This window comes from Myxine glutinosa, chromosome 1, assembly GCF_964187855.1.
Source record: "Myxine glutinosa chromosome 1, kmMyxGlut1.1, whole genome shotgun sequence".
In the NCBI taxonomy this organism is placed as follows: domain Eukaryota; kingdom Metazoa; phylum Chordata; class Myxini; order Myxiniformes; family Myxinidae; genus Myxine; species Myxine glutinosa.
Window position 1 is genome coordinate 444165177 of NC_136261.1, and position 26220 is coordinate 444191396.

Here is a 26220-nt window from a genome sequence, read left to right on the forward strand (position 1 = left end):
GAGAGTGAAGAGTTCGGGTTAAAGTTCATTTCACATCAAATAAGATAAACAATGAACTTATTAAATTATATAAACTTTATTATAATATAAACATAAATCAGTAATCACATCGTCATGAACAGGTGAATCACATCGTCATGAACAGGTAAATGATTTGATTGATTTGACCCAAAATAACCGGATCAGTTCGTGATGAAAGTTTATTTCGCTAAATGTACAAAATGAACGGAATCACCATCATCATCATCATCATCACCATCATCACCACCATCATCATCATCACCATCATCATCATCACCATCATCATAATAAACCCCAATAGCGGGTTTAACGGGGTCCATGAAGTTCCCCCTGAACACGTGCAGGACCCGCGAGTCCCCGAAACACGTCAACTCTCCCGCCTCGCAATCCAAGAAGAACCCAAACCGTTCATGATCCCCCGGGACGGACAGGGAGGTACATTGATCGTTGTGATGTGCGGAGAATTCGTTGTTACATTTCTCTAAACACCAAGACTCGGGATTCTCTCCCAACACGCTCTCTGCCCCTTTTCTCCCCATGGAGTTTAAACAGATTCCGATTCTGCACCAATAACTCGACCTCACATCGACCTCCCAGTAATGACGACCTGAGGAGAAACAATCACAGGAAACAACTTGTGCATAAACATCAAACCGATCAGGATGTTCCGGGTACTGATTCTCGGTCCTGGTTAGAGTCGCCGTCCTGAGATCCCCGGAGATCTTGATCCATCGATGTGCAGAGTTTGGGTCCAGACTCGGGGTCCGTCCATCTGCGGACACGACACGGGGTCACGGACATTGTTAGACAAACGGACAAAAACACAAACACATTAATCTCTATCACAAAAAATCTTTTATTACAATTGTTTTGTTTATTCACTTCACGATTTAACAACTTTATTTATTTCGCAATGAACAACTTACATTATTTATTTATTTATTTCACCGAGAAAAACTTCGACGGGGAGTGGATCGGGAGGGGAGAAGACGAGGGAGGAGATCTGTGAGGGAGGAGAGAAGATGAGGAGCGGACAGAGGTTGAGGGGCGGCAGAGGTTGAGAGGAGAGGGGTCAGAGGTTGAAGAGGGGGGAGGGGAGGGGAAATGAAAATCCTGCAGGTGTGACACTGTTTAACAGGTCGACACACACATTGATGAGTCACTCTGCACCTGTGAAACACCGGGATGACAGTTTATAGCTCGGTCGGGATTCAAACCCAGGTGAGACACCTCAGAGCGAGTGTGGATTCCTCTCAGACATCGTGCTTGTCCTGTTACTTTCATCCTCCATTTGCTTTCCCATTCCGGAGATGCCTCCATGAAGCGAGCCACCGTATCACCATGGAAACCAAGTGGTTTTAGCACTCGACGTTGATTGTTTTGCACTTGTATTTATCTCACCTGGAACGAAGTTCAGGTGAGCTTATGCGATGACGCGTCGTGTCGGTCCGTAAACACTTGAAACTTCTTCTCCGAAACCGCTGATGGGATTGCGACCAAATTTGGCACAAATGATATTTGTTTTGTTGTGACTAAAGTTTGTTCAAGGCACTAAAAAAACTCGCCGTCTAAGGGGTTTACCGGGGGTCAAGTGGATCCAGGTTTAACCCCCAAAATAGGAATTTGCTTTTTCTCAAACTACACAAACGATTTCGATGAAACTTCACCACAACCTTCATCCCCCATGATGTGCCTGAGTTTATTCAAGGCAATAAAAAAAATCTGCTCCTTTGGGGGATCTACGGGGTGGGGGGTGGGAGGTGTTGCTCCGGGGTGGGAGGTGTTGCCCCGGGGTGGGAGGGGTTACCCAGGGGTGAGAGGGGTTACCCAGGGGTGAGAGGTGTTGCCCCGGGGTGGGAGGTGTTGCCCCGGGGTGGGAGGTGTTGCCCCGGGGTGGGAGGTGTTGCCCCGGGGTGGGAGGGGTTACCCAGGGTGGGAGGTGTTGCCCCGGGATGAGAGGTGTTGCCCCGGGGTGGGAGGGGTTGCCCCGGGGTGGTGGGTGTTGCCCCGGGGTGGGAGGTGTTGCCCCAGGGTGGGAGGTGTTGCCCCGGGGTGGGAGGGGTTACCCAGGGTGGGAGGTGTTGCCCCGGGGTGGGAGGGGTTGCCCCGGGGTGGGAGTGGTTACCCCGGGGTGGGAGGTGTTGCCCCGGGGTGGGAGGTGTTGCCCCAGGGAGGGAGGGGTTGCCCCGGGGTGGGAGGTGTTGCCCCGGGGTGGGAGGGGTTGCCCCGGGGTGGGAGGGGTTACCCAGGGTGGGAGGTGTTGCCCCGGGGTGGGAGGTGTTGCCCCGGGGTGGGAGGGGTTGCCCCAGGGTGGGAGGGGTTGCCCCGGGGTGGGGGGTATTGCTCCGGGGTGGGAGGTGTTGCCCCAGGGTGGGAGGTGTTGCCCCGGGGTGGGAGGTGTTGCCCCGGGGTGGGAGGTGTTGCCCCGGAGTGGGAGGTGTTGCCCCGGGGTGGGAGGTGTTGCCCCGGGGTGGGAGGTGTTGCCCCGGGGTGGGAGGGGTTGCCCCGGGGTGGGAGGTGTTGCCCCGGGGTGGGAGGGGTTACCCAGGGTGGGAGGTGTTACCCCGGGGTGGGAGGTGTTGCCCCGGGGTGGGAGGTGTTGCCCCGGGGTGGGAGGTGTTGCCCCAGGGTGGGAGGGGTTGCCCCAGGGCGGGAGGGGTTGCCCCGGGGTGGGGGGTATTGCCCCGGGGTGGGAGGTGTTGCCCCGGGGTGGGAGGTGTTGCCCTGGGGTGGGAGGGGTTGCCTCGGGGTGGGAGGTGTTGCCCCGGGGTGGGAGGGGTTGCCTCGGGGTGGGAGGTGTTGCCCCGGGGTGGGAGGGGTTACCCAGGGTGGGAGGTGTTACCCCGGGGTGGGAGGTGTTGCCCCGGGGTGGGAGGTGTTGCCCCGGGGTGGGAGGTGTTGCCCCAGGGTGGGAGGGGTTGCCCCAGGGCGGGAGGGGTTGCCCCGGGGTGGGGGGTATTGCCCCGGGGTGGGAGGTGTTGCCCCGGGGTGGGAGGTGTTGCCCTGGGGTGGGAGGGGTTGCCTCGGGGTGGGAGGTGTTGCCCCGGGGTGGGAGGGGTTGCCTCGGGTGGGAGGGGTTGCCTCGGGGTGGGAGGGGTTGCCCCGGGGTGGGAGGGGTTGCCTCGGGGTGGGAGGGGTTGCCCCGGGGTGGGAGGGGTTGCCCCGGAGTGGGAGGGGTTGCCCCGGGGTGGGATGGGTTTGCCCCCAAAATATGTATTTTTTTGTTTGTTTGTTTTATAGTCTTATGATTATGTTAGTATTATTCTACATGCTAACCTGTCTTCGAGCAACCATTGAAATTGGGTTAAAATACCTGTAGTCGGTGTATTATACTGTTTATTTGACCAGGTGAGCACCCCGATGTTTTATGTTGACGAGAATATAAGATCCATCGCTTCGCTGACGGAAATACCAATCTTTGCTGAGATGGTTAATCTATGGGGGAACAAAAAATGGTTTCCTGGAAGATCCTGCTCTCCGTGCAGGTGTACCCAATGTCACGTGTTGGCATTTGCAGTTTCGACACGCGTGTCCATGGATCCATACAAAAAATATTTTTATTATTTATTTTTTTTGTATCACAAACATTCCCAGGAGGTACCCGAATCCACCGTAGTTTGATTCATTGAAATCCATTAATCCATTCTCAAGTTACAACATGTCAAACAGACACACAGACAGAGACACAGAGACACAAACAGACAGACAGACAGAGACACAGAGACACAAACAGACAGACAGACAGAGACACAGACAGACAGACAGACAGACATGACTCCTTTTATAATATAGATATAAGATAGATGTTTAGCAATCTACTGACAGCTGAGTTTCTCCATTCTGCTTGGAAGAATAAGATGAAGAAGAAGAGGAAGTGGAAGGGCCTGTGCTTTGTTTACGCCCTTTCTCCAGAAGAAGAAGAAGGATCATGACTGAGTTTCTCTGTAATGTTTTTCCAATTTGAAGAGGAAGATTTATCAGAAGCAGATCGTTTCTCTGTGATGTTTTCCGAGTTTGAAGAAGAAGATTTATCAGAAGCAGAGCGTTTCCCTGCAATGTTTTCCGAGTTTGAATAAGAAGTTTCTCGTTGAGTATGAAATGCAAAGCTCGAACCAACATGATCGAAATCCAACACGAGGTCGATGGACGTTATTTTTATACTGTAAGAGTCGACCTGTCGCTTCACTGATGGACCAATTAGTCATCATGTCTCTTGCTGCTGGAAGGGGAAGGAGGAGGGAAGAGGAGGAAGGGGAGAGGGAGGAGGAAGAGAATGGAGGGAAGGGGTGGGAGGAGGAGGGCAGGGGTAAGGGGTGGGAGGAGGAGGGCAGGGGGAAGGGGAGGGAGGAGAAAGGGGAAGAGGAAGAGGGGAGGGGAAGAGGAAAGAGGAGGGGAGAGGGGAGAGGGGAAGGGATGTACTGCATATATTTTGGGGGGGGGGGCTTTTACAGGACCCTCGATTTGGGGGAGAAGGAAAGGAGAACAAATTTACCCGTGCAAACAGAGCTTTAACATCAGCGTTGCCCAAGTAAATAGAGAAATTGTAATAACCTCTGCCACCACACATTTACATAGTGTTTATGCCTTCCCACCAGACCCCACACTTCCTCTTGATGCCAAGGGCACATTGTCGATGTTAACCTCCCCCCCCCCCACCCCACCCATGATGCCGAGGGCACATTGCCGAATACCCTAACCCTAACCCCTATTAAAAAAAATAAACTCACTCCCACAATATCCCTCTCACTCCCACACAATTTCAATGCCCTAACCCTAACCCCTATAAAAAAAAATAAACTCACTCCCACAATATCCCTCTCACTCCCACACAATTTCAATACCCTAACCCGAACCCCTATAAAAATATTAACTCACTCCCACAATATCCCTCTCACTCCCACACAATTTCAATACCCTAACCCAAACCCCTATAAAAATATTAACTCACTCCCACAATATCCCTCTCACTCCCACACAATTTCAATACCATAACCCGAACCCCTATAAAAAAAAATAAACTCACTCCCACAATATCCCTCTCACTCCCACACAATTTCAATACCATAACCCGAACCCCTATAAAAATATTAACTCACTCCCTCAATATCCCTCTCACTCCCACACAATTTCAATACCCTAACCCGAACCCCTATAAAAATATTAACTCACTCCCTCAATATCCCTCTCACTCCCACACAATTTCAATACCATGACCCGAACTCCTATAAAAAAAATAAACTCACTCCCACAATATCCCTCTCACTCCCACAATATCCCTCTCACTCCCACACAATTTCAATACCATAACCCCAACCTCTATAAAAAAAATAAACTCACTCCCACAATATCCCTCTCACTCCCACACAATTTCAATACCATAACCCGAACCCCTATAAAAATATTAACTCACTCCCTCAATATCCCTCTCACTCCCACACAATTTCAATACCCTAACCCGAACCCCTATAAAAATATTAACTCACTCCCACAATATCCCTCTCACTCCCACACAATTTCAATACCATAACCCCAACCCCTATAAAAAAAATAAACTCACTCCCACAATATCCCTAACTTATTGAGTAGTGTATGTAGATGTATCTACTTATGTGGAAGTGACGTCGTATCATGAAAGAAGATCACACAAAAAGGGGGAAAATAAAATAGCACAACAAAGGCGAGGCACCGGGGGGTGGGGGGGGAGAGGGATGGGTGGGGGGTTGAGGGGGGGGCTGCTTCGTTCGTTGATATACGTACTTTTTAGCTCACCTGGAACAAAGTTCAGGTGAGCTTATGCGATGGCGCGGCGTCCGTCCGTCTGTCTGTAAACACTTGAAACTTCTTCTGCAAAACCGCTGATGGGATTTTGACCAAATTTGGCACAAATGATATTTGTTGTGTTGTGACTAAAGTTTGTTCACGACAATGAAAAAAAACGGGATCTCTGGGGGTCTGCGTGGAGCCATATTTCCCCCCAAAATAGGTATTTGCTTTTTCCCCTGAAACGACAAACACTATTTCGATGAAACTCCCCCACAACCTTCACCACACGTGATGTATAAATGTTTGTTCAAGGCATTACAAAAGGAGGTATGTGGGAGTGGACCCCAAAATAGGTATGTTTTGTTTGTTTGAAGTCTATTGATTATGTCAGTATGATTCTCCCTGCTGCCCTGTCTTCTGGCAACCATTGTAATTGGTTTAAAATACCTTTAGTCAGTGCAGTATACTGGTTATTCTACCAGGTGAGCGCCAGGTGTATTGCCCATATTTTAACTCTTTAAAGGAAGGAACTAAATAAAATCGACTCAATCTGAGGAGGGAGCAGGGGTGTTCCACTCATTACCAAGCTGCTTGGAGAGTGCTCACCAAGCAGCTCAAGCACTCAAGCAAGCTTTATTACACAGAAACCGATCTGTTCTGACGCAGGGAATACTGGAATTGAGTGGACAAAATGGGGGGAATTAAGACCCCAAGCTGAGCGACCTGAACGCAGGCTGACCAAAGATAAGCCTGTTCGTGTAAATTATCTTAAAAACACACACACAAAGACACAGTTTTCCTTCATGTAATCCATTGGAGGTGGAGAGGTATGTATGCAAAGTTTGGGGGTGCTACGTTTCATGGTTTTGGAGTTATGGAGGAGATGGACACACACACACACACACTTTTTTATTATTATAGATACTAGGGCATGCCCGTACTATATATATATCTAAAATTATATCCCCCCCCTCTATTTACATGAAATGGTTTGGTCCATTCGCAAAGCCAGTAACGACCACAGAACCCCCCCCCTCTATTTACATGAAATGGTTTGGTCCATTCCCAAAGGCAAAACGAACGGCGAACGGCTAAATCGCCATAGCTCGGTAACTACTTGTCCGATTAATATGAAACCTTGAAAAGGCACATCCTCAGGTCCCCAGCAATATATCTGGCAATTTTAATTGAATTACTATCCGTAATGGCGCACACGCTCACATGGCGCACGCTGGCGTAATGGCGTAATGGCGCACGCTCACATCGGCCACGCCTACGCAACAACGTGTTCTGTGATTGGCTGGCCTACCCCGCAACCTGTTCTGATTAGTTTGGTAAATAAATCGCCATAGCTCGGTAACTACTTGTCCGATTAATATGAAACCTTGAAAAGGCACATCCTCGGGTCCCCAGCAATATACCTGGCAAGTTTCAAGTATATCGGACTGGTAATTGTCGAGAAACAGCGGTCACAGACACACACACACACACACACACACACACACACACACACACACACACACACACAGACACACACACACACATACACACAGAGATTAGTGGAATTATAGATAGATATGATTCCACAATGTTTGTTGATGTAAGATGTTTATGTGAGAGATTGGGAAATATGTTACAAATTCCTTCAGGATTGTAAATTTTATCTGTGACGAACGAGCAATTTATACCGGATTATGTTTCAGAACGAACCACGATTTGTCAAGAAAGACCTTGTTCTGATAACATCGTTGGTGAGAAGGGGAGGACGAGAGAAAGAGGGGAATGGGGTAGTGGGGAAGAGAGAGAGAGGGGATGGGGAAGTGAGGAAGAGAGAGAGAGAGGGGATGGGGTAGTGGGGGAGAGAGAGAGGGGGATGGGGTAGTGTGGAAGAGAGAGAGAGGGGGGTGGGGTAGTGGGGAAGAGAGAGAGAGGGGATGGGGAAGTGAGGAAGAGAGAGAGAGGGGATGGGGTAGTGGGGGAGAGAGAGGGGGATGGGGCAGTGTGGAAGAGAGAGAGAGGTGGATGGGGCTGTGGGGGAGAAAGAGGGGGGAGAGAGAGGGGGATGGGGGAGATGAAGGGAGAGAGAGAGAGAGGGAAGGGGATGGGGGGTGGGGGATGAGAGAGGAGGGAGGACAGGATGGGGATTAAGAAAGGACTTTAATCAGCAAACACAAGTTTGGACTATCCCCTCCTCCTGGTTGGACATCGTTCAATTAAACAAACCTTGGGTTTTGTGACACTTCACAAGAGGGAAAATCGAGTTGGAAAATAAATAGGTGGAATAGAGTGAAGGAAAATATGAACAGGGAAATAAAACAGAAGAAAAAGGAAAGAATGAAAAGGAGAAAATATGGAATTTTAAATGATCTGTAAATGGAAGGAAGAAGAAGAACCCCCTCCCCATTTCCCTTCACTTACAAAGTTTTCTCAAGTTGTTCTGATCCAGCTCCACCTTCTCCGGATGCTCCACCGGTCCTTCTGTGGAAATGACTAAAGATTAACAAAAATTACAAGATGTGAAATTCTATTGTTTTTTTGTTTATGAGGATTTATTTGATCTTTTAACGAAAAATCTAAACACAACAAACATGGGGGAAGAGACATGGAACCTCCATTTTGTATTAAATAAATTATAATTTTCATCGATTCATGAAGGAAATTTCCCAACATTGTCCTTACACTTCCCTCTCATGTAGTAAAATGGAGTGATCGCTCATTCGTTTTCTCCACAAGATAGAATGAATCTTTCCTTCTTCACTGGAATTAAACATCACATGATTCCAGGAACAAGTGAATGATTCAAGAAACATGTGAATGATTCAAGAAACATGCGAATTATTCAGGGTACATGTGAATGATTCAAGGAACATGTGAATTATTCCAGTTACATGTCAATGATTGAAGCAACATACGAATTATTCAATATGCATGTGAATGATTTATGTTGATGTGAGATCGTTCTTGGTGAAATTAATCTGTTGATCGCTCCGTGATAGGTCAGTGCACCTGTGAAAAAATTATAGATTGAAAAATTCCCTTTACCAACTCAGTATTTTTAGCTCACATGGACTTTAGTGCGGTGAGCTTATGCGATCGAGGATTGTCCATAGGTAAGTGAGTGAGTGAGGGAGTGAGGGAGGGAGGGATTGAGGGAGGGATTGAGTCTGTAAACACTTCAGTCATTATCGCTTGAACCAAACACATGATGTTGATGAAAGTTGGACATGAGCTTCATATCTGACACCTAATGAAGGTGAATTAATCACATCAACATCTGCGCTCAATAAGGGGAACTACGGGGGTTTTGACCCCACAAAATAGGTATTTGCTCTCTTCTCTGAAACTACACACACAATTTTGAAAAACGTGATCACAACCTTCATCACCCATGATGCACCAAAGTTTGTTCACAGCATTAAACATATCATAGTCTGAGAGGGTCCGTGGGGGGTTGAGCGACTGTTGCTCCTGATCCAGGTGAGCTTCAGGACCCGCGGTCCTATTTATTTTTTAAGTTTCCCTGGATTGACCCAATGGTTGATCGATCCAAAATGGAAATGCCTGAATTATTTTGTCCAGCCTTTCATAATGTTCATTGATCAGTTGTTTTTATCATAACAATGAATAAATTATTTGAAGAATGAAGTGAGAACAACTCATTCACCTGACATGTTCCACGTGACGCATCACTGTGTAATCAGTGTGTGTTTCCTGTACAACACCTGGAAATATTAACCAAAAGTTTCTGTTTCGTTTGTGATGTTCCGTGAACACTTCACAGTGCAGAATTCATTTTAACAACTTTTACACAAACATTCTTCACTTTTCCAATTACAGTTCATGAGAAGAATAAAACAATGAATGAATGAATGATCAGTAACATCGACTTGGATGTTAAGTTTTGCACAAACACCAAGTTCATGTCCTGGTTCCTCACAATCTCAACTAATGACCTCATTCACCTCTAAAATGTTTGTTTTCGGCACAAAAGGAGATTTCTCTCCCCCACGGGCCGATCCGCCGACAATCCCGGATCACAACTTTGTGGATTTCATGTTATGAATTTTATAATTTATGAAAAAGGATTTAAATTATGTTAGTCTTGTATTTCTGGTCCATAATGTTTCTTTATCATAACGAAATTAACTAGAACGGCACCTGGTAGAGCACATACCTCCACCAGGCTGCACAGTTTATGTTTTGTATCCACTGAAAGACCGGATCTGGATCCAGACCTGAACCAAAGTCGAATCAGCTTGTTATTGTCGCACCCAGCCAACTCATTCACAACTTTTTGAAATATCGTGGAATGCAGGATATCGTTTTTGGCCCCAACTCTCCATGATGTGGAATCAGTTAAAAATTCTCTGTTCCAGATCTGGATTCCGATCTTCACCAAATCGGATGAATTCGTCCTTGTCACACACCCAACCTATCCACAAAATTCCGTCCGAATCCATCCTCAACTTTTTGAGATATCCTGCTCACAAACAAACAAACAAGACAGAGACAGACACATAGACAAGGGTGAAAACATAACCTCCATCCACCTTCAGAGGCAGAGGGAATACGTGGAATGTAAGAAAGTTTTTTCCTGGAAATTTATATTTCCGGAGTGGAACATATTTTAGTTCCTCATTCACATCATCACCGATTTTTCCAATCACAATACTTTGATTTCCTGAATCCATGCTGGAATTCCAACCTATAGGAAAGGATAACATTAAAACGAGATTTTAGGTGGGACAAACAGCAAATGCAAATCAAAATGGCCTCCAAATCAAGCTGCAGACGGTGTATCATCCATCGCTCAAATTCATTACTTGACAAACTTGAAAGTTCATAGAACATGATACTCCACGCAGTGTTCAAGTTTTTACTTCAATTTTAATAATATAAACAATTTAAAGATCATTTTTAAAATCTGGAAGTTTAACGCAACGACACTGTACTAGCACGACCACACTGTACTAACACGACTACACTGTACACAACACTACACTGTACTAACACAACGACACTGTACTAACACGACAACACTGCACTAATGGCGACACTGTACTAACACGACGACACTGTACTAACATGGTGACACTGTACTAACATGGCGACACTGTACTAACACGGCAACACTGTACAAACGACGACACTGTACCAACACGACCACACCGTACCAGCACGACTACACTGTACTAGCACGACGACACTGTACTAGCACGACGACACTGTACTTGCATGACCCCACTGTACTAAGACGACGATGAGTCAGTTGAGGAGATGGAGGCCTTATTGATCACCATAGGACACAGCGTCACTCGGCATCTTACAGAAGCATATCGGTGGCCTCTTCTTCACCCTCTCACGTGGCACTCCCTCTCATCATCGTCATCATCATCATCATCGATATTGATATTTCTGGGGCCGATGGCCCCATAATGATTGTTTCCATGGATGGGTTTCACAAAGTACACTTATGCAGTACCCCTTCTCACCAATGTTTAGATATTTGGCTAAAAGATACAAACAATCTTCAAAAGCATGAAACAAGAAAATTTCACATCTTGTAGTTTTTGTTCTTCTCTAATAATTTCCACAGAGGGGCCGGTGGAGCATCCGGAGAAGGTGGAGCTGGATCAGAACAACTTGATAAATCTTTGGAAGTGAAGGGAAACGGAACCAGGGTTCTTCTTCTTCACTCCATTTACATATTATAAAAAATTCCATATTTCCTCCTTTTAATTCTTTTCTTTTTCTTCCATTTTGTTTTCCTCTTCATAGAACGGCTTCGGGGTCACGACCAAAATTAATCTCTTGCTAGATGTCGACATATAACATGGTTCTTGGAAGTATTATGAAGGTGATTTGTGTTATTGTAGCGACCCATGGGTCCCCCAAGCGAGACCAGCAGCAGAATCTCCTTGCTCCAGCCGGTGACGTCACCGGCGGTCAACCGCGGTGCCGGGGTGGCTGGTCACGTGACCACCAAAGCGTGCCGCGCGTGCGGTTATAATCCTTTGCACCTGTCGGTCACGTGACCACCGAAGCACGCCTCGCCTCAGAGGCGCGGCTTTCGGTTTTGGTTGTGCTTTCTGGTTTGGATATATATGCAGCCCGATAAACGGGCTTTTCAGAGTTCCCGAGTTGGTTTTTACAATAAATATCTTCTCGGACGAGTTTGTGCCTTGCCCATCATTTTGTCCGTCTCATGCTGGAGCACGGGCTCCTTCATTATAGTGTTAAAGTTTCTAATTGAAAAAGGTATATTTATAAATTGATTCAGGGTTTTACCGCCGTTTTCCCCAGTGTCTATTACATCACCCCATCTTACACGTTACATGAGTTCTTCATGCCTGTTGTTTGTGTGATTTTTTTTACCCCATTTCCTCCATTCTTGATCCCTCTGCTCTCTTCGATCTCCGACCATCTCTAATATATCGAGGATGAATCCCTTCTTACAGTAATTCCTTCTGATCAAACTCCCAAAATCTCGACTTACTGCAAATATCTGATATTTTATCTGATTTGTGGAACTGCTGTCTGGAGACGATTCAATCCAAATTTTCCTTCCAGGAACTACAAGTGCGTGTTACACCAACATATTGTGACATCTCCCATCACTACCTGCAAATATTTCTGCCCTTGTGAACCCCACCTCTCCCAGGCCCCGTGGTTTCAGATATTTCCTCCCCTCCCATCTTTAGTTTTCTCCTGTTTGTTGGATACCTTGCTTGTTGCATCTACCTGTTGTGTACACCTGTTTCCCCACTGAAACCATGTTTGCGTTTTTCCCTCTGTAACCTCACTCATCGTGAGCCATGATATGGAACATAATAAAAATATTATCATTTTTCCTTTTCTAGAATCTTTAAAGGTGGATGGAGGTTATGTTTTCACCCCTGTCTGTCTGTCTGTCCGTTTGTGAACAAAATATCTCAATAAAGTTGTGGACGGATTCAAACAAAATTTGGCAGAGCTGTAGCGTATGTGACAGCGATGAAATGATTAGATTTTGGTGAAGATCCGGATTCGGATCTGGCTCGTAGAATTTATTAAGTGATTCTTCTCCATTGGGAGATAACACCAAAAACGATACATAGCAGGATATCTCAAAACGTTATGGACGGAATTGGACGAAACTTGTTGGACTGGTTGTGTTTATGAGAAGGAAGAAACAATTCAATTTTGGTGAAAGTCCGGATCCGTATCAAGCTAGTAGAATTTTTAAAGTGATTCTTCACCATTGGGACATAGGGCCAAAAACGATATATAGCAGGGTATGTCAAAAAGTTGTGGATGGATGATTTTGATTAAATGTGATTCTGTATTGTGATTGCCTTGTCTACTCTGGGATACAAAACGCAAAGTGTTCACCTGGCGGAGGTATACTCTCCCATGAGTGCCGTTCTAGTCTCTTCCTGTTTCTCTTTCATATTTATGCCACGTTTTGTGTTCCCTTATTATTTTCTTTATAAAATGTCCAGTTTGTGTCACTCACTCTGTATCTTCTCAAGAAAGTTCTTATTGAGTGTGATGAGCTCATCCAAGTTCTTCTCCTCCTTCGAGAAGTCCAGAACTGGGAGCGGTGTCCTCTTCATGGATTTAAAGTCTGACATGGTCTCGAGCCTTGGAATAAAAAGGAAAAACATCAGTTTTAGAAATTCTTGGAGGAGAGAATATTGTTAAAATAATATATTTTTACAAATCAAAACAAGTAATCTGGAAAAGAATGGTAAATAATAAAAAATAGAAAATAGATCGAGTGAATTTTTGTATTAATTTGTATTTTTATTCAGAAGTCTCGATTCTAGAGGAGCCGAATCGAGAATAAAGTAAACAGGTAGGGAAAAAACGATGAACAGGATGGAAAGAGAGTGTCAGTGAGGGTTGTAGAGAATGAGGTGTGCGTTGGAGAAAGAATAAATCAATGATGAATGAGATGATTGAAAGATGAGATGAAGAGCACGAGGCAAGAAGCAGATTTGGTGAGTCAGTTGGTCATGGACTCGGCTTCCTGGCAGGAGATGGACAGAACAAAGGCCATGTGATGGGATAGAAAACCGTCTGTCTGCAGAGAGAAGACCTAGGTGAGAGTAATCCAACAAGGTGTTTGTGGTGGGACTTGGGACAACACCATTCTCAGAAGTAATGTTTGTTACCATCTGTTCGTGTTCCCATCTGAGCTCCTCGGACAAGATGCAGAGAATCCAGGTTCAAATGTTATAAACCATGTTTTTGTCCATTGTCCATCAATCTCCATGTAATTCATGTATCCAGGTTCAAATGTTATAAACCATGTTTTTGTCCACTGTCCATCAATCTCCTTTCTAATTCATGTATCCAGGTTCAAATGTTATAAACCATGTCTTTGTCCATTGTCCATCAATCTCCTTGTAATTCATGTATCCAGGTTCAAATGTTATAAACCATGTCCATTGTAGATCAATCTCTTTGTAATTCATGTTGATGTACACCATATACTAAAGCATTTGTTCTGTACTGTTCGACAGTGTATCATGTTCCGTGCATGGATGACACTTGCATACCTATGATACCATATGTAAGAAATTGATTATTTTCTCTGACTCTGTAATGTTTGTTGGGTGGGATGTTCATTGTTAAAGTTGATGAGTGGGAAGATGACAAGTGCACCACCGGTCAAAAGTTTTAGAACACCTCAATCTTACCAGTTTTTATTGAAATTTATACAGTTTAATGTCTCAATGTACTCTGAAATTAAGCATAGAACAAATAAACAATTGGAGATAAAAAAAGAAATCATGGAATCATTGCAAAGAAATTGCAAAGAAAGCCAAGGTGTCAGTGAGTACAGTTTCCTACACCATCAAAAGGCACTTGGAAACTGGAGGAAACTCTGCCAGGAAGAAGTCTGGCAGAGCCAAAGCCACAACAGAATCAGAAGACAAGTTTCTGAGAGTCAACAGCTTGCGTGATAGGCGGCTCACAGGACAACAGCTTCAAGCACAGCTTAACACTGGTCGAAGTAAGCAAGTCTCAGTTTCAACTGTGAAGAGAAGACTTCGAGCTGCAGGTTTGACAGGTCGAGTGGCAGTAAGAAAGCCATTGCTAAGATGGCAAAATAAGAAAAAGAGGCTTTCCTGGGCCATGAAGCACTGCCAGTGGACTACTGAAGACGGGAAAAGTGGAAGAAGGTCTTGTGGACAGATGAATCAAAATGTGAAATCTTTGGTTCATCACGCAGGGTTTTTGTACACCGCCGAATAGGCAAAAGGATCGTTCCTCAGTGTGTGACACCAACTGTCAAACATGGAGGAGGAAGCATGATGGTCTGGGGCTCTTGCTGGCTCCAGAGTCGGCGATGCACAGAGTGACTGGCACCCTGAACCAAAAGGGCTACCACAGCATTTTGCATCGCAATGCAATACCCTCTGGTATACGCCGAGTTGGTCAGGGGTTCATCCTGCAGCAAGATAATGACCCAAAACACACCTCCAGGCTATGTCAAAACTACCTTCGAGGAAAAGAACAAGACGGAAGGATTCAAATCATGGAATGGCCAGCACAGTCTCCAGACTTAAACCCCATCGAGCTGGTTTGGGATGAACTGCACAGAAGGGTGAAAGAAAGCAACCTTCAAGTGCAACACATTTGTGGGAACTTCTGCAACAATGTTGGGAAGAACTTCCCGAAATATATTTGATTTCCATTGGAGAAAGAATGCGACGAGTGTGTTCGGCGGTTATATCTGCAAAAGGTGGCTACTTTGCTGAGTAAAAAAAATTTCAATTTAATGTTGTTAAACAAAATGATTCTATGATTTCTTTTTTATCTCCAATTATTTATTTGTTCTATGCATAATCTCATAGTACATTGAGACATTAAAGTGCGTACATTTCAATAAAAACTTGAAAAATTGAGGTGTTCTAAAACTTTCGACCGTTAGTGTATTCTTGGGGGAAATGCCAGGAGCATAGAAAAGGCCCCTCTATATGGTATGTGCTTTGTGGAAATTATAGTAAAGAAGGGACATTCTGAAAAAATCTCGTGTGCATGCTGGACTACCCTTGTGTTCTTCGGAGGAACCAAGAAATGCTCTAGAAAGTTCCTATAAAGGGGCACCCTATATCTGGCAAATAAAATACATTTGCTTCTTCTTGCAGCTGTATGAATCAAATTGGCGCCGCATTATATGTCAATATACATATGATTTTTTATCAATATTCATATTACTTTGAATTTCTCCGAGCAACGCCGGGTTCTTCAGCTTGTGTTTTATATTTTGAACACAAGAACACAAATCTCTTTGTTAGCACTTCCAAAAACCTCCAGTTTCGCAGTATTTGGAGAAACACAAATTTCCGCTATATTGACCAATCAAATTTGCCGTTCATGCTTTCAACCTTGGAAAATATCGAGATCCAGACAAAAAAATATAGATCGTGCTTGGAAACGCAAACCAAGAGTTGAAAAGACCCTTCCATGCCCTTTTCTCAAGACAGTGTGGGGTAAGGTGTTTTATGAATTATTTATCTTTAGAAATGGTTTGGAAGGGAACGAGGAATAAATAGAAAGAGCAGTTGAAGAAGAAGGTGAGCAGAGATCATGGTTGGACATGGAGAGAAGAAGGTGAGCAGAGATCACAGATGGACATGGAGAGAAGAATCAATAAGACCGAGTGGAACACGGGCAAATTAGCAGAACAGAATATTCAAGGATGTTTGAGACTTCGAGTGTATCAATGAACACAGTAGATCTCGACAATTTAGAAGTCAATAGTTTTAAGTTGATGAGGATGGGAAAGAATAAAGAAAAGGACAGAAAGGAATGAACTAAACAAGATAAATTCAAATGAGGATCAATGAGGATTTAAGGAGCTTTTTAAAGTTTGTGTCCAAATTAATAACACAAATGAACTTTATAATGACCCTCCTCCCTAAATTAACCCAAAACTGTTCATTTATAGATCAGAAATGGGGAAGGAAATCGCGGGAGGAAAATACTCTAGTTCATGAGGACAACTGAGTCACTTTACATCTTGTTCACCCCGTGTGTCCTTCTCTCACACTCATTCTTTCCCTAACCCTCATTCTTTCCCTAACCCTCATTCTTTCCCTAGCCCTCATTCTTTCCCTAACCCTCATTCTTTTCCGAACCCTCATTCTTTCCCTCATCCTCATTCTTTCCCTCATCCTCATTTCTCAAAGTCTCCCTTTATTTTGTCTCATTTTATTATTTAGTAAATATATTTAAATGTTTAAAACACGATTGGGTCAAAAACATCAGGATGTGCTGATAACGTGTCGGATACCAATGCACTCACCTTTTTAGCAGGTCCTTGGAACCCTGAAAAGGAAGAAAACAAAGAATGAGATCAAGATATTTGAATAAATGAATGTTTGTTTTTATTTATTAAATACTCGAGAGTTCACAGAACACGATACCCCACACAGTGTTCAATTACGTTCTTCAATTTTAATAAAATAGTGATTTTAAAGATCGTCATTAAAAATATCCAGGTGTTTAGTGTTACTGAAGCAATCTTGAACATCACCATGTACACTGCAATAAGACGACGTTGAGTCACAGTTTAGGAGATGGAGGCTTCGCGTGCATGGGGTAACAAAGAAAGACGTTCTCAATTTGGGAAGGAAAAGATAAATTTGATTTTAATTTTGAAACAGTACTTCACTTCCCTTTGGTGAAAACACCTGATAAGGTAAATCTGTAACCCGAACAGTATTCACATGAATAACATTGAATCGTTCAGGAACAAAGTATGTGAAGAGGTTGTTTGACCATAATTCATGCTAACGTTCTCCAGGTGGTTACATACAGGTAACTTTGACGACCTGGATAAATCAAAACATTCAAGAATGATTCAGCACATGATGAAAGCCATGATGTCATGGTACCTGGAGGTCACTGTGAGCATCACTTGGATAAAATCCTTGGATGAAATGATTGAAACCCTCAACAGTGACCAGGTAGTCGTGCTGTATCACTGCTTTGGAGACCATGACATGAACTTACTCTTATCCCAAACCTTCATTGTGATAAAACCTAAATCTCACTTCATGATGACATAAACACACCTGGAAATGCATTCACTCACCTTTCTAGTCAATTTCATTAATCATTTTTGAACCATTGCATGGTATACTGCACCTTTACCATCAATCGTGACATGTAACAAGGCCTCAACTCAAGGCTTATACTTGAATAGTGACAAACTCCCCCCCAAACAGTATATTTTAAACATTAAAACTTTTGCAATACGTTTACGATAAACCACACATGTAGAAAAGAAACGGCCTCCAGGTCCTGGAATGCTGCGTCCATTGTGGATTTTCCTTGACGTAGATCCTCCATCTGCTGCTCCAGTTTCTCCCTCTGCTTCCCAAGAAGAGAAAGCTTCTCCATTTTCCTCTTGTTGATTTCACTCTTCATCAGATCCACAGATTCATTCACCAATTGACACACCAACCTCCGCTTCTCCTCCAAACTGTCCTCAGCATTTCTGCTTGAGTTCTGGGAGGAATCATTGTTTGATTATTCAAAAATCAATAAGAAACTTTCAGAGAAAATGTAGAAATTAACAAAAAGTATAATGGATTATGGCTGATAGGATCAGATCACTGGTACCAGGAGTGGGTTTTGAAGGTAAAATGAAGTGGGCACTCTTCTCTGAAAATATTTTTGAGTGCAGGAATCCAATAGGAAATTGCAACATCCAATATGTCCGAATTAACAGTTCAGGGTTGCAATTTATTTATTTTCAAAATTGATGCACATGGAGGATAAAAGTGAAACTAGAAAATATAATCCAAAGCAAATGTGTTGATGGATATGCCTCTGTCCATGTTAGATGTAAACCCGCTGTTACGTTTTATCTCAAAGGTTGAATAAACAAGTCCGAAAGTCAATCAGTGGCATAGCCGGGCTTATTTGCTACTTTAGTTGAAGAGGATAGTATGACCTCGGTGGGGATACCAGTTAGCAAATAATGTAGGATATAGGATTTTTTTTTTGTATACAGGGTCGAGGCTCGTGAAAGAGCTAACATTTATCAAACAAACAAATCAAACAAACAAGCAAACAAAGTATATAAAAAGGGGAGCGGTCGACAAGATGGGGAGAGAAGGGGAGGAAGCACACAAACACAACATTTGAGAGCAGGGACATCGGGAGATGTGTGGGAGGGAGAGGGCCTGGGGGGGGGGCAGGATAGGTATAAAACGCAAGGATACCAAGGACTTCCAGGAAAGAAGTTGGCACCTCAAAAAGTGGATTTGGGGTGAAATTAGCGGGGGTAGAAAAGATCAAGGTTTTGGATTGGGGAAGATAAGAGATGGTGGTGAACAGCCGTTTTAAAGACCTGGAGGGAGGAGTGGGATTGAAGAGAGTGAGGGAGTTTGTTCCAGAGGTGGGAGAAAAGAGGAATGAAGGAGTCAAGGTGAGCAGAGAGTCTTGATTTTGGCAGTTTAACCATAAGAGGGTTCCAGGTAGATCTTGTGCGACCTTTAGGAATATTTGTGGGACAGAGCCCAGAGAGAGCTGGGGGAGCAAGGCCGGAGAGGAGTCAGTAGAAGACGGAAAGACCACCAACCTGCCTGCGGTGAGTAAGTGAAAGGCCCTCGGAGATCGCATCATCTCCGGAGATTCCAATGATTCTGAATGCTTTGGTTTCAACAGCGTGAAGACGAGCTAGGTGTGAGGCAGGAGCACCAGCCCAGAGGGGAGAGCAGTACTCCATTGAGCTGCGGATGAAAGCCTTGTATGTGGTGAGGAGCTCCGGTGTGCCAAGGAAGGACTTCGCACGACGGAGGATGCCCAGTCAGCGACTGGCTTTGGAGGCCAGCTTGGAAATGTGGTTTTCCCAGGAATGATTATGGCAGATAGTGAGACCCAAAAGCTTGAGTGACAGAACTTCTTGGAGAGGATTATTCAGAAAGTAGATTGTGTTTGCTGATGACTGCAAATGGAGGATAAAAGTGAAACTAGAAAATATAATCCAAAGCAAATGTGTTGATGGATATGCCTCTGTCCATGTTAGATGTAAACCCGCTGTTACGTTTTATCTCAAAGGTTGAATAAACAAGTCCGAAAGTCAATCAGTGGCATAGCCACTGAAGGAGGTTTGTCCAGTCGGTCTTTTCGGAGAGACATCGTAAGAGTGTGAGATTTGTCAGGATTGAAAGACATGTTCCACTTGTTTGCCCAGTCTGTGATTTTGTCCAGGTCTGCAGAGAGTGAGGAGGCTGCAGACTGCCGATCTGAGGGATGAGGAATGGAGCGGCAGAGAGTGGAGTCATCAGCAAAGAGATAGAGAGGATTTTCAAGAGAGTCAGAGAGATCATTGATGAAGACCAGAAAAAGCACAGGGCCCAGAACACTGCCTTGGGGAACTCCAGCCTGAACAGGAAGAGGAGATGAGAGAAACCCATTCAGGGCCACATGTTGACTACGACTAGAGAGGAAGTCTCCCAGCCATGCGTGGAGATTTCCATTGATACCAAAGGAGGAGAGTTTGGTGAGCAGAGCGGGGTGCCAGACCATATCGAAGGCACGTGATATGTCGAGGGAGACAGCTCTAATTTCCTGTTTGGCATTGAGGACCTCCATCCATTGTTGAGACAGAAGAAGCAGCATGTCCAGAGTAGAGTGACCTGGTCTGAAACCAAATTGATGATCAGAGATCAAGCCATTGGAGAAGAGGAAAGATTTCATATCCGAAGCAATGATGGATTCCATGACTTTGCTGATAATTGGGAGAAGGCTGATTGGTCTGTAGTTGCTAGGATCTGTTTTTGCACATTTTTTGTGCAAAGCGGTGATGTTGTTTGATTTCCAAGCAGATGGCAGTTGACCTTGAGCAAAAGAGAGGGTCAAGAGAACAGAGAGAGGGAGTGAAAGAGCAGAAGAACAGGATTTTAGGACCCGTGGGCTGATGCCGTCAGGTCCAGTTGTAGAATCAGAGTCGAGGGTTGACAGAAACTTTTCCACCTTGTCGGGAGGAAAGGACACGGAGTCCAGGAGCAGCTGGGTACGACTGGGTATGGTGGGTACAGAGAGGGATGGGTTTGGGACACAAGATTTAGAGGCAAACGCAGAGTTGAGGCATTCAGCTTTTTCACGTGCGGAGTCAGCTGTGTAGCCATTTGAGATAAGGGAGGGGATGGAGGGGGAACAAACACCAGAAACAGATTTGGCCAGATGCCACCAGGATTTGGAAGAGGGAGACAGATAAGAGAGTTCGTTCTTGAGAACGGAGAGATATTGTTTCCTGGCTCTCCTGAGGGTGGACACATACTTGTTTCGGGCTTTGTGAAAGGAAATGAGATTTCCTTCCGTTGGATTTGCTTTCCAGGAGACGAAGGCAAGTTGTTTCTGGGCAACAGCTTCACTACAAGATTCTGTGTACCATGGATGGGAGGAAGGATATGACAACTGAAGACGAGATGGGATAAATCTGTGCATGAGAGAGCGCAATTTACTTTGGAAGAATTCCCAGGATGAGTTGATGTCAGAGGTGGTAGAGATGGGAGACCAGTCCAGATGATTGATGGCTGCTTGAAGACCGTGCCAGTTGGCCTGAGTGAAATGCCAGACTCGTCGATGCTGAGCAGGCTCCCTGAGAATGGTCAGAGAGATGTCCACTTTAACAAGCACATGATCAGATGAGCCGATTGGAGCAGAAGAAGAGCAGCAGACATTTTCAGGGAAGTTAGTCATAACCAAGTCCAGAAGAGAAGATGCTCCGTTTACTGAGATCCGGGTCGGGAAATTGACAGATTGTGTCAGTCCCAGTGAGTCGCAGAAGTCCTTTGCTGAGGAGCCATGGCTGGTGAGAGAGGTACCCACACCCAGCCAACTGGCATGGTGACAATTGAAATCACCACATATGAGGAAGAGAGAGTTGGGATGAGTAGATAGAAGTTGGTCCATATTATCAGACAGCGAGATGTAGATGGAGTCATCACTGTTTGGCGGACGGTACATTACACATATGAACAAGAGGTGGGAGCGAAGGGGAAGCCGTAGCCAGAGGTATTCCTGGGGGTGAGGTGGAGAGAGTGCAGTGCAGGGCGAGTGAGGAAGAGAGTTTTTGATCAAGATAGCAACCCCACCTCCAGGACGAGGCTCAGGTCTATCATACCGGAGGAGGGAGTAACCCAGGAGAGATACCAAAGAATCAGAGACATCATGAAGGAGGAAAGTTTCTGTTAAGCAGATCATGTCTGGTTTGTCAGAAGCAACCTGTATGGAGAGATCAGTTAAGTTTGAACGAAGGCCCCGGATGTTTGAGGTCCATACCGTTAATGAAGAGGAAGGGGGAGCATCGGATACAGAACAGGGGGGAGGAGGGGTAGGGTAAGATGTGGAAGAGGTGGAAGAGGTAGGGAGAGCTGTTGAAGGTGTGTCAGAGATTTCAGAATAGCTCGGAGAAAGGGAAGGATGGGGCGGACAAAAGGTTTGATGGTGATTGGGTGAGGCACAATGAGGTGTTATTTGAGGAGGGGGAAAAGCGAGGCAGAAGGTTGGGGGAGATGGAGGTGAGAGTTTGAAGGGGGAAGAAGCGGGGAGGACGCTTTGAGGAGGGGGAGTGAGAGGGGGGAAATTGAGGAGAAATGAGGGTGGGGAGATTTGAAGGGGAGGGGCGAGGGGGGAGTTTGGGAGGGAAGGGACAAGGGGAGGGATTTGAAAGGGATGGGATATGGGGGAGATTTGGAGGGGAGGGGTGAGGGAGGAGTCTAGGAGGGGAGGGGTGAGGGAGGAGTCTAGGAGGGGAGGGGTGAGGGGGAGTCTTGGAGGGGAGAGTGTGGGGGGAGTTTAGGAGGGAAGGGGCAAGGGGGGAGATTTGAAAGGGATGGGTGATGGGGAGGATTTGGAGGGGAGGGGCAAGGGGGAAGATTTGAAAGGGATGGGTGATGGGGAAGATTTGGAGGGGAGGGGTGATGGGGAAGATTTGGAGGGGAGGGGTTATGGGGAAGATTTGGAGGGGAGGGGTGAGATTGGATTTTAGAAAGTGTACGATTAATGGGAAACGAACATTTATTGCAAAATGAGTTTCTTGTGACCTTCGAGTCAAAAAAACATTTAAGGATGCTGGAGGGAGGATGGAGTGCAGGATAGTTTAGGGAATGTAGAAAAGAGGCACTGTAAGAGATGGAATTTTTTTTTGGGATGAATAGATTTGGTGAGCAAGTCGAAAGCTACCTTTTAAAGAAGAAGAAGAAAACGGTGTTATAATATACGATGGATTACAGAACTTGAGGGGAAAGTGTAAACGTTTTAAAGTTTAACAATGAAAACTATCTGGGGAAATGGGGGAGAAACACGTGGTCGAAGAACGATCAAACGTATAAGAACGAATAAACGAATGAGAACAACAAATAAGAACAGAGAAGGAAATGTTTTTTTTGTTTTTTTTTTAAATGAGATTTTAAACAAAGAAGTAGGCTATGGGGTGAAAAGACTGGGAAAACAGAGAACGAAAGTTATTGGAGCACAAACGACGAACCGCTGAGAGCAAAACAAAGCCTCAAGGTTGGACACTGTACAAAGCCTCAAAAGACACGACACGAATTAACACGATTTTCTATACAGGTATGAAAGATTTGCACCGAAAATCTTCCTCGGGACACTCTATACGTACAACACCATAAAATAAATACAGTTATAACGAAAATACAAATGGGAACAATTACTTCACTTCGATTTCGATTGAGAGCGTGGAGAGCTGCGAATAAACGAAACCTCGCCAGCAAGACCGGAAGCAGAAGCATTGAGACACTGCTTTGTTTATTTTATGTTTCGAGTTACAATGAACCAACCATACATCGCTTCAATCTAGAAACTTTGCAATAACGGCAAAAGGATTGCAGTGTTCCGATTATATTTACTATATAATTAGTATTAATGCTATTATTATTATTATTATTATTATTATTAAGAAAACAATACTGCTGTATAATAATAATCTTATTATAATTCACCAAATGTCCGTCCGTCCGTTTGAAGGTACCGCAAAAACGGCTGAACCGATCGCAACGAAATTTTGGGTGGGTAATCCTGGGACCCCTTGGAGTAAAATAGGCTATATTGTTTTTCCAATTTTTTCCCAATTTTCCAGTTTTTTCAAACACGATGGAATAATATTTACCGATATGAACAATGATGTGGCTTTTGTTGAAATTATACATACCAGGAGAGAGTAGATCGACTCCTGATGAACTCTTCCTATATAAACATGCGGTTCCAAAGTAACTTGGCAGCGTGTGAAAAGCGACTGAGAAACAGGTGAAGCGGCCACTTCCATTAGATTTGGCGCGCACTCTTCACACATAAACGTGCGACTGAGAAAGACGTGTAGCGGCCACTTCCGTTTTGCAGAATTCAATCTTTTTTTCAAAATGGGTGCCATGTACTGTTTAGATTTTGAAGATTTGTGTGTGATATGATTCAATGGATGTTTATATGCATCGTTTAAAATAAAGAAAAAGCCTTAAATTTCTGATATTTTGCCTTTTCATTTGGGCTTCCCAATTGAAGCCCCGCCTTTAGGGCGGTCCCGTTGCTAGTAATAATAATGCAATAAAATAAAAAAACCCACCTTTCGAGGCCATTTTTCAGACAATTTAATTGATTTAACTGTAATTTAAGATTACAGTCTTATATTAATACAATAATATAAGCCAAAAGGCTAAATTACAGTCAATTTACAAATACTGCATTTTGATAACAATAATAACATCAGATGCAGCAAGGTGCACACAGTCCATGCTGGCATGGGAGGGAGGGTGCACCTCGCCGGCACCGACACCATCAGAGGATCGGTCACTGCATAACCAAGTAAGCCTCAGAGGCAGAACCCAGCACCGAACCGTACAATGCAGGGAGCTCAAGGTGTCTGGACAGTCATGATGAATTCATATTGAAGCATTGGAACTCCAACGTTTGCTAAATTTAAATATAAATTAAAATAAACTAAAAACAAAACTGCAAAACGTTTCAATGATATGTTCGGCCTGAACGAAATTGGAGTCAAAATGTGTGAGGAGTTAGCCACGTACCGCCGTAATGACGTCAGACGTAATCACTTCACCTTTTCATATGACCAGATCCTCAGCTCTGATTGGTATACGTTTGAGGGGACGTACATACGTACATACGGACGGGCAAACACTGTTCTATACGGCTTTGCTCTCTGGGCTACGCCATAAAAATTAAAAGTCACAGAAGGGAGAGAGAGAAAGAGAGGAAACAGAGAAGGAGAAGAGTAACAACATTTGATGTTTGCAACTCGACTCGTGCTCTGTAAAATGAGACTTTCACCTGTTGAACCCAAAAATACCATCAGTTTATCTTTTGAATTTCAATCCATACTTGTGCCAAGTTTGGTTAAAACCCCTTCAGTGGTTCTCCAGTTATCGTTGGAAAAAAAAGAAAAAAAACATTGATAACTGACGCAGACACGGAAGGAAGAAAGGACAGCAGGAAGGACATCATCGTACATCCCTTCACAAAACAACGATGACTTATTGGTGATTCCCACCTCTGCTTGCGCTTCCTCTTCCTGAACATGCCATAGTTGGGATGCAACGCTCTCCATTGACTGTGACACATGAGGATACTTTGCAGCCAAAACATCCTGCACAGAATAAAGAAACAACAGAAGTGAAGAATCGTGAACCGGTGGTGGATTAAAAAGGAACATCCTGCACAAGATTATATAAATACTAGCAGAGGTAACCGCACCTTGTGTGGAAGGAATTTAGAAGATACAAGATGAATTGTAATACGGGCTGACACCGGGTGGTGCTATACGATACACATTTACATCTAGAGAATTTTGGTCTTCCCCCCCCCCCCCCCCCCCACCTTGAAACCCCTAACCTGGAGGTTTGAAAATGTTTTCTTGCATCTCCATCTGCCAAGAGGATTTGCATGCAATATTATGGGGTTACTACTGGTTGGGCCAATTATTTTGGTGCACAAACAGACAGAAAATACAACTATATATAGAGATGGAATATACATTTGTGATAAGGAGCACAGTTAATGTGATGGGAATTTTATTAAAATTTTGAAATCATCTCTTCTCTTTAACTCTAGAGCTGTACGAGAAAAAGTCCCAGGATGACATTAATCACTAAAACTGTTTCTCAGCTGTCTTGACAGTAGATGGCTGGGGGGGGGGGGGGGGTGCCGTGGGGGACTGACGGTTATTTCCCCATGCCCCATTCTGCAGATGGAATTTGAAAAATACGATATACTAAAATTATATGAAAGAGAGAATTCGGATCAGCAACATTACCTCATGTTCAACAGAAGCAAAAACCCCTTTTCAGCCTCTTACAGGGGACAGATCCGGATGAGGAGCACAATCCCATGAGACCTTACTGTCGCGTTCCCAGGGTGAGCACCCCTGGGGACGGATAGCCGATTGAGCTTTTA

The 26220-nt window shown here is 44.5% G+C and overlaps 1 protein-coding gene across 2 annotated transcripts; it reads right to left on the bottom strand.

The window, feature by feature from the left end:
- Positions 1–57: 57 nt before the first annotated feature.
- LOC137416947 (E3 ubiquitin-protein ligase TRIM39-like) lies at positions 58–25570 on the bottom strand. Of its 2 annotated transcripts, XM_078770854.1 has the most exons (6): positions 25319–25562; positions 18058–18291; positions 17084–17106; positions 13280–13407; positions 8203–8262; positions 58–793 (listed from the first exon to the last, which is right to left on the bottom strand). In XM_078770854.1, exons 1-6 carry the CDS (start codon positions 25478–25480, stop codon positions 201–203), a joined length of 1200 nt encoding a protein of 399 aa, XP_078626980.1. In that variant the 5' UTR covers positions 25481–25562; the 3' UTR covers positions 58–200. The 2 variants fall into 2 exon arrangements, with proteins under 2 accessions (XP_078626980.1, XP_078626981.1); XM_078770855.1 differs by lacking the exon at positions 8203–8262 and having other exon boundaries at positions 25319–25570.
- Between the last annotated feature and the right edge of the window lie 650 nt (positions 25571–26220).

What these genes read in the sequence shown, in the direction of transcription:
- LOC137416947 (XM_078770854.1), bottom strand. Translation starts at nt 25,480, where the DNA reads ATGTTCCTTTTTAATCCACCACCGGTTCACGATTCTTCACTTCTGTTG. An exon ending in TCCAAGGACCTGCTAAAAAG is followed by an intron (nt 13,408 to 17,083) that starts GTGAGTGCATTG and finishes TTTTATTCCAAG; the next exon opens with GCTCGAGACCATGTCAGACT. An exon ending in CTTTCTTGAGAAGATACAGA is followed by an intron (nt 8,263 to 13,279) that starts GTGAGTGACACA and finishes TCATTTCCACAG; the next exon opens with AAGGACCGGTGGAGCATCCG.